Consider the following 12,922-nt stretch of genomic DNA (forward strand, 5'->3'; position numbering starts at 1 on the left):
GCAATATGTGCTGTCTACAAGATGCACTGCAGAAATTCACAAAAGATCCTTGGAATATCTCCACCGACAGCTCAAGGACAGGCAATAAACATTGGACTAGCCAGTGACACAGAGATCCCACGAGTGAATTAAGAAAAAAACTGCTGGGTGACCTCAAATGTGCCTGCATTGAAACCCCATCAATCCCTCTTAGTAAATTTACACTTCCATCTACATTAATTACAATACCATCATCAACAAATTTGGAAATATGGCTTTCTACATTTCAGTATCATCTTAAGTTGTTACAAAACACAAAGGACCCAACAACCTCTAGACATTTGGTGCTATCAGAAACTGGCCATCAGGAATCGTCAGGTTTCTGAGATTTTCACGTGGATCCAGATTCTGAACTCATCGTTGTAGCAATCTCCTGCAGTAGTGTCACCACTGTACCTTTTTATTTAACATTCACTAATGATGAGTGTCTTTGGGGAAAAGTTCATGCTTATAAGTTCATGACATAAGATACAGAAGAAGAATTAGGCTATTCAGCCCATCAACTCTGCTGTGCCATTCGATCATGGCTGATATGCTCCTCACTGTTATTTTCCCATCTTCTCCCCATACCCCTTCAACCCATTACCAAGTAAAAATCTGTCTGACACTTCCTTAAAGTTACTCACTGTCCCAGCACCTACTGCACTTTGGGGTAAAAAATTCCACAAACTCACAACCCTTTGGGAGAAGTGATTTCTCCTCAACTCGGTTTAAATTTGCTGCCCCTTACCCTAAGACTATGACCTCTTGTCCTAGAATGCCCCACAGGAGGAAGCATCTACTCCATATCTACTTTATCCATACCTTTTATCCTCTTGAACACCTCAATTTAATCTCCCCTCATTCTTCAAAATTCCAGAGAGTATATCTCTCTCTCTTCAATCTCTCTTCATTCGACAAACTCCACATCTCAATCTAGTGAACCTCCAGTGAACTGCCTCCAGTGCCAGTACATCTTTCCTCAAATAAGGGGACCAACACTATGCATAATACTCCAGGTGTGGTCTCACCAATGCATTGTATTGTTGCAACAATACTTCCTTATCTTTATATTCTATTCCTTTAGCTATAAAAGCCAACATTCTATTCACTTCCTTTACTATCTGCTGTATCTACATGCTAGTTTTCTGTGGCTCATGAATGAGGTCACCCACATCCCTCTGCACCGTGGCACCCTGGAGTCTCTACCCATTCAGGTAATAGGTCACCTTCCCATTTTCTCGACCCAAATGCATGACTTCACACTTACCCATCTGCCACATTTTGAACCACTCTCCTTACCTATCTGTATCCATTGCAAGGTTCTTATTTCTTCATTGCAATTTACCGTCCTGCTTATTTTTGTATCATCCACAAATTGGCCTATAGAGCCTTCAATCCTGTATCCAAGTCGTTAATGTAGATTGTAAATAACTGGGGTCCAAAGACGGAACACTGTGGCACCCCACTAGTCAAACCTTGCCTTCCCAAAAAAAGATTATCCCGATTCTCTGTCTTCTGTCCTCAGCCAGTCATCTATCCAGGCTAAATTATTCCTAATCCCATATGATCCAACCTTGTGAATTAACCTTTTGTGTGGCACCTTATCAAATGCCTTCTGGAAGTCCAGATAAATTACATCTACATCGCTCCCCTCATCCACTTTGCTTGTTACATCTTCGAAGAACTCTAGCAAATTAGTCAAACTTGATTTGCCCTTCATAAAAACCATGCTGACTCTGATGGATAGTATTTTAACTTTCCAAATGTAATGATATTGCTTCCTTGATAATTGATTCTAACACTTTCCCAACAACAGATATTAAATTAACTGGTCTGTAATTTCCTACATTTTGCCTCCCTCCCTTTTTGAATGAAAGCATTATATTAGCCATTTTCCAATCCGCTGGAACCTTTCTTATGTCCTGGGAATTTTGGAATATTGTAAACAGTGGATCTACTCTCTCCATTGCCACTTCCTTTGATACCCGTGGATGTGAGCCTTCAGGCCTGGGGTCTTGAATGCCTTTAATCCTAATAGTTTGCTGAGGACCTTTTCCCTATCAATGTTGATTGTTCTATTGCCTCTGACTTGCCTATTCTGATGGGAATGATATTCCATTGTCTTCTACTGTGAAAACTGAGGCAAAGTATTGATCTCGCATCTCTGCCGTTTCACTGTTCCCTACTATTAACTCTCTGGTTTCATCTTCCAAGGGACCAACATTCACCTTAGCGACTCTGTTTCCTTTTATATACCTATAAATATTTTTGCTATCCTTTTTGATACTTTGTGCTAGTTTTTGTTCATAATTGACTTAGCTCTTTTTATTAATTTTTTAGTATCTCTTTGTTTCTGTTTGAAAGTTTCCCAATCCTCCAGCCTGCCACTGGTTTTTGCAAGATGGCATACCTTAGTTTTTGACATTATATTGTCCTTGACCTCCTTGTTTAGCCATGAATGTTTTTTTTACCCCCTTTACCATCTTTCTTCCTCTCTGGGAGACATTTTAGTTGTGAGGAACTCAATAGCTGTTTAATCATCTGCCCCTGCTCATCTGCTTTCTTACCATTTAGTCTTCCTGCCCAATCTACTTCGGTCAAATCTGTCCTCAGGCCTCTATAATTTCTTCTGTTTAATTCCAGAACACTACTGTGGGACTCTGCTTTTTCACCCCCAAAACGAATGTTGAATTCTTTCATACTATGGTCACTACTCCCTAGAGGATCCTGAACTATGATGTCATCAATTAATCTCTCCTTATTGCACAATACCAAATCCAGAGTAGCCTGCCCCAGGTTGATTCAACAACATACTGCTCCAAGAAACAATCCCTAATACATTCAATGAACTCTGCCTCCAGGCTATCCTTGTCAATTTGATTCTTCCAATCTGTATACATGTTCAAATCACCCATGATTAATGTTGTACCTTTCTTGCAAGCCTCTAATATTTCCTGGTTTGTACTGTGCCCCACTGCAGAATTACTGTTTGGGGACCTACCAAGTACTTCTTCCCTTTGCTATTTCTTATTTCTACCCAGACTGATTCCACATCTTGATCTCTCCGTGCTTATATCATTACAGCACTGATCCCGTCCTTCAGCAGCAAGGCCACATTGCTTCCTTTTCTTTCAGTCTATTTTTCCACAGTGCTGAGTACTCTTGGGTATTCAATTCCCAGACCTGGTCTCCTTGTAACCGTGTCTCAGTAATCACCACCAAATCGTATCCTTTTGTTTCTATTTGCATCGTTAACTCATTAATTTTGTTTTGAATGCTTTGTGCATTTATGTACAAAGCTTTTAAATTTATTCCACCGTTAAATTTCCCTACTTTTTAATAATGCTTTGGTGCATAAAGTTATTCATCTGTCCTGTCCCTCCCCTTTATTGTCTGGTAACCATCTATTACATTGCTAACTTGCACTCTTACCTCCCCCTTTATGCTGTATTTTCTAATTTTCCCTATAACTGAACCCTCCCTGCCAGTTAGTTTAAAGCCCTGTCTACAGTCCTAGTTATGCAATTCGCTAGGACTCTGGTCTCAACATGATTCAGATGAAGACCATCCCATCGGAACAGGTCCCTTCTTCCCCAGCCCTGGTGCCAATGTCTCAAGAATTCAAACTCATTTCCCCCCCACCAGTCTTTGAGCCACACATTTACTTGCTTAATGGTATTGACCAATTAGCTTGTGGCTCAGGTAGTAATTATAGAATTGAAGGATAATGGTTGACCTGGTGAGGAATTGGCTTAATGGCAGGAGACAGTGAGTTGGGAAAGTGAGCAGTAGGGTGTGACCGGTGAGCTCTGTCTGTGTGCTATGAGGAGATGAGGGTGACCGCTTGTATTCACTGCAGCGTGGAAGACTGGGAGGGGATCTGATTGAAATATATAAAATTCGAACAGGGGTGGTCGGGCTGGATGCAGGGATGGTGTTTCTATGGCTAGGGGTTCCAGAAAATTAGCATTAGAATTAGCTTTATTGTCATATAAACTCAAATGAGTACAGTGAAAAGTGTACAATTCAGCTCTTATGGAGCCACCTTTGGTACAAAGCTCCCTGGATACAGCTTCTTCAGTTCCAGAAGAATCGAACAAAAGAGAAGTCAAAAGAGCAGCATTACAGATTTTAGGATTAAATTATAAAAAAAGAGAAAAAAAAGAAGTATTTGGTCAGGAAACACAGTACGCCATTTTAAACGGAACTGAGGAGAAATTCTCTCACTCAGAGGGTGGTGACCCTATGGAATTCACAGAAGGCTGCAGAGGTCAAGTCAGTGGATATATTTAAGAAAGAAATAGGAAGATCATTCGAAAACAAAGATATGTGGGGAATGAGGAGAGAATGGTGGTATGGCGTGGAGATAGGGGATCTCCTATGATCTTGTTGATCAATGAGACGAATGGCCTACTCCCACTCTGTGTTTCTATCATCTCAACACTTCACTATATTTATTAAAAGTAATACAATAGATGCTCATATTTATATCGAGTGAAATATAACACGAGTGGGTTGAAGCCACACTACAGCAGCAGGAATATTTGCTAAGGGGAAAGCTAGAGTTTCTGGGAGCATTTCTGGACAGAGGAATGTTTTGGTCTTGGAAGAAGCGTAGTGAGATTTATTAAAATGATGCTTGGATTCAGAGGAAGAATATATGAGGAGGGAATACACACCCACCAGGGTTGTGCTGACTAGACTGCAATTTCCCTATGAATGGCACATCCCCTTCAGAGACCTCTATCCTGCCCCTATGAATGGTACCTCCCCATCACAGACCCGTATCCTGCCCCTATGAATGGTACCTCCCCATCACAGACCCGTATCCTGCCCCTATGAATGGTACCTCCCCATCACAGACCCCTATCCTGCCCCTATGAATGGTACCTCCCCATCACAGACCCCTATCCTGCCCCTATGAATGGTACCTCCCCATCACAGACCCCTATCCTGCCCCTATGAATGGTACCTCCCCATCACAGACCCCTATCCTGCCCCTATGAATGGTACCTCCCCATCACAGACCCCTATCCTGCCCCTATGAATGGTACCTCCCCATCACAGACCCCTATCCTGCCCCTATGAATGGTACCTCCCCATCACAGACCCCTATCCTGCCCCTATGAATGGTACCTCCCCATCACAGACCCCTATCCTGCCCCTATGAATGGTACCTCCCCATCAGAGACCCATATCCTGCCCCTATGAATGGTACCTCCCCATCACAGACCCCTATCCTGCCTCTATGAATGGTACCTCCCCATCAGAGACCCATATCCTGCCCCTATGAATGGTACCTCCCCATCAGAGACCCCTATCCTGCCCCTATGAATGGCACATCCACATTTATAGGCCATATTGTGTTTCTCCAATATTCCTTCTCCCTCACTCTCTCTCTCTCTGGAGGGAGACTCTGTTGAACACTCCCAGAATAACTATTCCTGCCACACTACTCAGCCATGACACATGGGAACATGAGACACAGTTGTTGGAGAGTACCATTCAGGTCCCCGAGCCCTTCATTGCTCAGACTGTTGAGCATCGGAGTGGCTACATTATGTTGAAGTTGTACAGGGCATTAATGAGGTCTCTTCTGGAGTTGTATGTCCAATTCTGGTCACCCTGTTATATGAAGGATATTATTAAACGGGAGAGGGTTCAGAGAAAGACTTACCAAGATGTTTCTGGGAATTGGGGGTTTATGATATAAGTAGAGGTTGGATAGGCGTAGGAAGTTGAGGGGTGACCTTATAGAGATTTATAAAATCATGAGGGGAATAGATAATGTAAATGGCAGATGTCTTTTTCCTGGAGTGGGGGATTCAAGACTAGGGGGCACCTTTTTAAGGTGAGAGGAGGAAGGTTTAAAAAGACATGGGGGCAACTTTTTTACACAGAGAGTGGTTCATGTGTAGGATGAACCTCCAGAGGAAGTGGTGGATGTGTTACAACATTTAAAAGACATTTAGATCAGTACATGAATAAGAAACATTTAGAGGGATATAGACTAAGAGCAAGCGCGTGAAACTAGTTTAATTTTGGATTATGTTCAGCATGGACTGGTTGGACCAAAGGGTCTGTTTCCGTGCTGTATGACTCTATGACTCTATAACCTGCTACAACATTCAATGTGATCATGGTGGGTCACTGGTCACGTACTCCTGAACTGCCATCTTGTTGTACCCTCACTCAGCTGGTCCATGTCTCTTTGAAGAACCTCTGTGTTCTCTTCATTGCTGCACTCCTGCCTTGCTTCATATCATCAGGAAACAATGACCAAGAGCACTCTAACTCTCCATACCTGACAATTATGGTTGGCATGGATCGGTTGGACTGCGGGGTCTATTTCCGTTCTGCATGACTCTCTGACTCGATGACACTATCTAATTCACCTGAGCTCAATTCCTGCATGTCAAACTGGGAAATGATCCACTGCAGCTTCTGCGGATCTGAAATAAACCAGAAAGTGCTGGAGGATCTCAGCAGGTCTAGCAGTATGTGTGAAGTGCGAAACAGAACAAACACCTCGAGTCCAGTCTGACATTTCTTCAGAACTGAAGAGAGAACTGGGAAAACATTGAGTTTTATACTGTGGGGCAAGTGGAACAGAGGGGAAGGTCAGGGAAAGGTTAGAGGGTGAGGGAGACTCATGGTGACACAAGTCCCGGAACAAGAGATAATGGGAGAGGTAGTAGCTGTGGGGAAAGATGGAGCTAGGAGCAGAGGAGATGGCAATGGTGGATTTCTGCTCAAAGCAAAGTCAAATTAAAACTGACCCTGTGTCAGGATAGTTCCTCCCTCCTCACTATCCAAGGCCCGAGACTTCTAGGTGAAGCAGTGATTTACCTGCACTTCACTCAATCTAGCCTACTGTATTCGCTGCTGACAATGTGGTCTCCTCTACACTGGGGAGATGAAGCTCAGACTGCTTTGTGGAACACCTCCGCTCTATGTAGAAGCCTCGTCCCAACCATTTGACACTTGCACCTTGTTCTCACACTAAAGTTTCTTCCATCTTAGACGATTACTCATCGGGGCGTTTAGCGATGCAGAGTCATGGATGGAATTTGGACACTCAGGATCTCACTCAACTAGAGGGGCAGAATGGTTGTTCCCGAAACCTGGCCGGGGGGGGAATGTCAGATCAGGAATGGGATGGGCAATTTTGCATTTCATTATCAGATGTAGCTCGTGACTGAGTGGAATGCTTGCTTTCCACAGGAAAACCTGGGATCTGTCCTCGGAGGCACGGTGGAGTTGGAGTGTGTGCTGAATACTGTACGGATGACAGTGACTGCCCGGGGGATGAGAAATGCTGCAGTAATGGATGTGGCCATTCATGCACTGCTGCACAGAAAGGTAAGGACAACACAACTGAGGTAAGCCCTCAGGACTCACAACTGTAGCCTGTATCTTGTGTGTGGTGGTTCCTTCAAGGCTGAAGTGACATGGATGGGAAAAGCCATCATTTTGTGCATTGACATTAAAATTGGTTTTGGTGATATCAATTTTGTAAAAAAAAAGCTTTTTGCATACACCTTATTGATGGCTGTTGGAAATCCAAATATACTACATCTACTGTTTCCCCTCTATTAACCCCCTTCGTTACATCCTCATTAAAAACTCAAATAAATTTGTCAGTTTCTTCTTCTAAGTCTGTCAAGGTAAAGGGAGTGTCTTATGTTGTCGAAGTATTACACTCAGTATTGCCAATTTCTGATTTCGTCTCCATTGTGTTCACACAGTGAAACCAGGAAGATGCACTCTGCCTCGGGGAACAAAGATGTGTGCCGAATTTTGCCAACACGATGGAGACTGCCCAGCGGAACAGAAATGCTGCAAAACCACCTGTGGACATGCCTGCTCCGAACCTTGTTAGATGGATTCCTGAGTCCTGTCAGCATCTCCCTGAAATATCATTCTCGCTGTAGCATGACCCTGTGTAATCCCTGCTGAAATACTGTTTTGCTGAAATTGTACCAGACCTTTGCTGAAGTCCTGATAGATTCTGAGAACAGCAATATTGGAATTCCTTCCGGAACATTTCTGGAGAATCCAGAGGTTCACTGTTGCAATCTCCACAGCAATCTTTTAGCCGATCAAATCACCTTTTTCCCCTTCAGTATAAATTGTTGTGATAGCTTGAAATTTGACATTCTTGCATTTAATCCTGACATGTCAGTGACATGTCTCTCTTTTCAGCCACAGCTCTGTATTATCTGCAAATGTAGATACGTGTTTTCATTTACGTATCTTTTCTAAGTTTTGAAGAACTGATGCCCCAGCACTGAATATTACAACACTGATGATTGCCCCAATTATCCCTACCTTCTGCTTCTTGTCAATTAATTAATTCTCTACCCTTACTATAACATGTAACCCACAATTTTAGAAACAAAGCTTTTGTATACATCTTATTGAATGCCTTTTGGAAATCCAAATAGGCTACATCTACCGGTTCCCCTCTATTAACCCTCCTAGTTGCGCCCTCAAAAAATAAACTTGAATACATTTGTCAAACATAATTTGTCTTTCTGGTTGGGAACTTTGAACACAGGGACAGCGGGATGAGGGTTATGGTCATTTAGGTCAGAGCTGAGGAGACATTTCCTCACTCTGAGGCCTTTGAATCTTTGAATTTGTCACCCCAGAGAGTTCTGGATGTTTGGCAGTGCCACAAGTCTGGGATTCTGTGATATTTAAGGCTGATGTTAATTTCTCTCCCAGGTTCTTGAGGAAATTTGTGGAAAAGTGGTGTTGAAGTCATAACTGTACTGAGTGGGAGAGCAGGATGGAGGCCTGTGTAGACTATTCCTACTCCTATCACTTTGTTCTGATATTCTCAGATCATTTTACCATTACAGATGGATTAAATGATACTATGTCACCAACAATTTCACCATAGAGGGTATTGTGCAGGAATAGGTGCATGGGCTGGAAGGCAATGGGTAGCAGAGGCCACAGTGATGGAGTATGCTCTGAGTTATACCTCAGTGGCTGACCCTCAGTGTAGTGCTAGGGGAGGGCAGCAGTGTCATACATTCTCCAAGTCAATGTCTGACCTTCATAAAACACCCAGAAAGGTAGATTTTCTGGTCATTACAACAAAACGGTTGGTGCTTCGTTGCTGAAGAGAAATTTACTGCCACATTTCCTACCTTTGACTTTGAAAACATGTCATTGACTGTGAAGTGACGGCACGTGCTGAGGTTATGGAAGTGGCTTTAGACGTGGACTCAGGGGTTCTGGCCCAGGACACTGGATAGACTCCGACAGATACACCAGGGCACCCCGAGGATATCGGAACACCTTCACCACAGGGTGAATACCCGAGAGGTGGGAAGTCCCAAAGGGAAATATCCCATGTCTGAAACCCTCAGAAATTGTCCCCAACTCAGAGAATTCAGACAATCCTCACTAACTTCCTAGAACAGTCAGTGGAGAGATGTTACATGGATTAAAAGGTCTGTTGAGACCCAGACAATTACAAAATGGACCCAATGAATCCCCTCACCCTGACCCATCCCCCACAAGGACCCGTCACACTGATACCCCCCTCACACTGACCCTCCCCCTCGCTGACCCCACCCCACACTGACCCACCACTGAGCCCCTCACACTGACCCTCCCCCACACTGACCCTCCCAACACTGACCCCACCCTCACACTGACCCCCCCTCACGCTGACTCACTGACCCCCCTCACACTGACCCCTGACCCCCCACACTGATCCCCCCACACTGACCCCCGACCCCCTCACACTGACCCCCTCACACTAACCCATTGACCCCCCCACACTAACCCCCTGACCCCCCTTCACACTGACCTCCTCACACTGACCCCCTGACTCCCCCTCACACTGACCCCTCGCCCACACTGACCCCTCCCCCACACTGACCCTCCCCCACACTGACCTCCCCCATATCCAGTCCCCTCCTGATACCCTACACAAGCTTGCCACCCTCCCCCACCCTCCTGCTGCTCTGCTCCCTTCTCTCCTTAGACCCTGACACCCCCCCACCCCCATGTCCACATTCCTGCCCCCCCTCCCACTCCCTCACCATCTCACTGGCCAATCAACCCCCTTGTTCCCTTTTCCTATCTGCCACCATTACCCCTCAGCTCGCTGCTGTCCGACTCCCCAGCCCCACTAACTTCCTCACTACTGTCCTCTCATTGTCAAACAGATTAGTTTTGATATTTATGCTTTCAAATACTGCAACAACTGCTATGAAAAGGGGAGCTTAGGTTTTGCGGGCAAAAATGAGCAGAGAGGCAACCTCAGGCAGACTCTGGCCTGTTTAAATAGTCTCTGGGCTCCAGCTCAGGAAATAGGTTATAGTCCAACAGGTTTATTTGGAAACACTAGCTTTTGGAGCACTGCTCATTCGTCAGATAGTCTGCACAACCACTTCATGAAGGAGCAGCACTCTGAAAGCTAGTGCTTCCGAATAAACCTGCTGGACTATAACCTGGTGCTGGGTGATTTTTAACTTTATCCACCCCAGTCCGACACCGGCTCCTCCACATCAAGAAATAAAGACAGAGAACATGGTTTCACTGTCCAGCCACTTTCCTCAGCTTTCTGAGCATAACCATCACAATAAATCGAATAAAGTGTACAGAAAGGACTCTAATAATACATTGCTTTAACCACAGGGCTTCCTGAGACAAAGAGGGGACTGTTTTGAACATGACACCATATGGAATTCCTGTCCCAGCTGTTTCAAGTTAGACTGGAGGTCTGGCCGGGATCACTGTCGCGATCGACTACAATCCGAACGCTGACTACATTCCTTCAACACTCTCACTGAGATGGCCATGCTCTCATAGAAAGAGGCAGACTGTAGCAAGCTGTCACACAACAGGCTGAAGTTAACATGTAAACACCAGCCGTGAAGGCAGAGGGGAACAGAAAGAGGGGAAGAGAGAGAGAAAAGTTGTTTCAGTGAGAGAGGATATGTGCACCAGTGATAAGGTGGAAACTTGACAGAATGAGAAAGTTTGTGTGAGTAAGCATAACTGAATGAGAGTGAGAAAATGAGAGACTGTAATAAATTGAAAGAGCATTATTGACAGACTGTGCGTGTGTGTCTTTGTGTGTGTGTGTGTGTGTGTGAGAGAGAGACACACACATTGGGAGTGAGGGAGACACCAAGTCTTAGAGAAACTGAGGAAGAGTAAGTGAAGGTGATTGTAAGAGAGAGAGAATTAATGATGGAAAATGTGGTTGACGGATGGGGAAGGATAATGAAAGAGGGGTGACCAGGTTACATGCCAGGACACTTTGTGGGAAATTTTAACCAACTTACAAAAGTGGGAGGACATGTCTATAGATGGAGAATCACACGTTATGGTGCAGTGATGATACTCATGAACATAGTACTTAAAAAAATACCACACACTGATCACAGGGCATAACATAAATGCTCCTTTAATCAAAGGTGAAATAAATCCCGAAAAAGATATGCATGGTTACATAAACCTATGTGTTGTCTATCCAACAATTATACAGAGTTTACAAGATTGGCATTTCAAGTTTCAATGGAATGCTTTGATCTGTTGATGGTATACTTACCTGGAAAGGTGTGTCTTGTAACTCTCGTTTACCAACCCCATTGTCTTGTGGCTGATTTCTAACATCAAACATCATCTTTGTCACAGTATTCTTCATTATCATTTTCATTGATTGGTATATAGGAGAAAGTGAGGACTGCAGATGCTGGAGATCAGAGCTGGAAAAGGGCTTATGCCCGAAACATCGATTCTCCTGCTCCTTGGATGCTGCCTGACCTGCTGTGCTTTTCCAGCAATTGATTGGTATATGCCATACATCGGTCTGAACTGGCCTCTCTTCCTTCTCATTATAACACGATGATCAGTAACAATTTTGTACGACCCAGGCTGGTTCTGTTTGTAGTAACATTTGTGGGTATCTAAGTGTTTCGAATTCACACCCTCTGCCCGGTGAGCAGTTTTTGCCGTTTTCCACCTGCGCACTGGCCATGTATCTCTTTCACTCTCTTCTGCCAGTGGAATGGTTAACTAACTGGATCCTGACCAAAGTCCTTCAGACTTGCCTTTGGAGCAAGAGTTGTGCAGGGGTTGGTAATGGTGCAGTCACATGTTATTGAACGTCCTGATCCAACTAGGCTCACAGCTCAGACTTACAGTGCTAACTGTCTCCTCCGTTTAATCCCCATCTGTCCCTGATGCAACACGGACCTGATACCTTGGTGCAATACTTCTGGCATTAGAACGAAAAAAAGACTTGTACCAAATACATCTCTGTGCAGCCAAAGTGAACAAATCTTCTCCGGCATTTCTTTAACCTTGTCAGGCCATCCCTAGATAGTCAGTATCTCTTATCGTTACTCATCTTCAGCAGTTTCTGATTTTAACTGTTCACGTTGGCTCTGGCCAAAGTGGATTAGATCATATAACCATACACAAGTGCTTGCCTGCCAATCAATAAGACCATAGCTGATTGACTTGTGCTTTAAATTCCACTTTCCCTTCTACCGATAGTCAGCTGTGGTCCCCTGTCTTAACAAGAATCAATCTATCTCTATCTCCCCAAATTTAAAAACAGTGCCCCTAGTTCTCAATGTACCCACAAGAAGGAATCTCCTTTCCATATCCACTTTGGAAAGAGATTTGAGGATCTTCTACACTTTAGTCAAGTAACCGCTCACTCTGCTACAAGCTGGGTTCATCTAACTTTCCTCATAAGATAACTCTCTCATTGCAAGTATCAATCAGTAAACCTCATCTCCCCCTTATCTCCAAAGACATTCTTCTGTATAAGAGGAGACAGAAACCGCAAACAGTACTCAGGAAGTGGTCTCACCAATGCCCTGTAAAACAGCATTACTTTATTCAATTCCTCTCATAATTA

At 44.1% G+C, this 12,922-nt stretch overlaps 1 protein-coding gene across 1 annotated transcript in view; it reads left to right on the forward strand.

The window, feature by feature from the left end:
• Positions 1-8,549, forward strand: part of LOC140463200 (uncharacterized) — a 64,000-nt gene extending 55,451 nt beyond the window's left edge. The window contains exons 9-10 of the mRNA XM_072556992.1: positions 7,246-7,383; positions 7,770-8,549. Of these exons, the coding sequence (XP_072413093.1) occupies positions 7,246-7,383; positions 7,770-7,903 (272 nt within the window). The 3' untranslated portion in view covers positions 7,904-8,549. The remainder of the gene's footprint in view (positions 1-7,245; positions 7,384-7,769) is intronic.
• Positions 8,550-12,922: the final 4,373 nt, after the last annotated feature.

The sequence above is a fragment of the Chiloscyllium punctatum genome, chromosome 37 (genome assembly GCF_047496795.1).
Source record: "Chiloscyllium punctatum isolate Juve2018m chromosome 37, sChiPun1.3, whole genome shotgun sequence".
In the NCBI taxonomy this organism is placed as follows: Eukaryota; Metazoa; Chordata; class Chondrichthyes; order Orectolobiformes; family Hemiscylliidae; genus Chiloscyllium; species Chiloscyllium punctatum.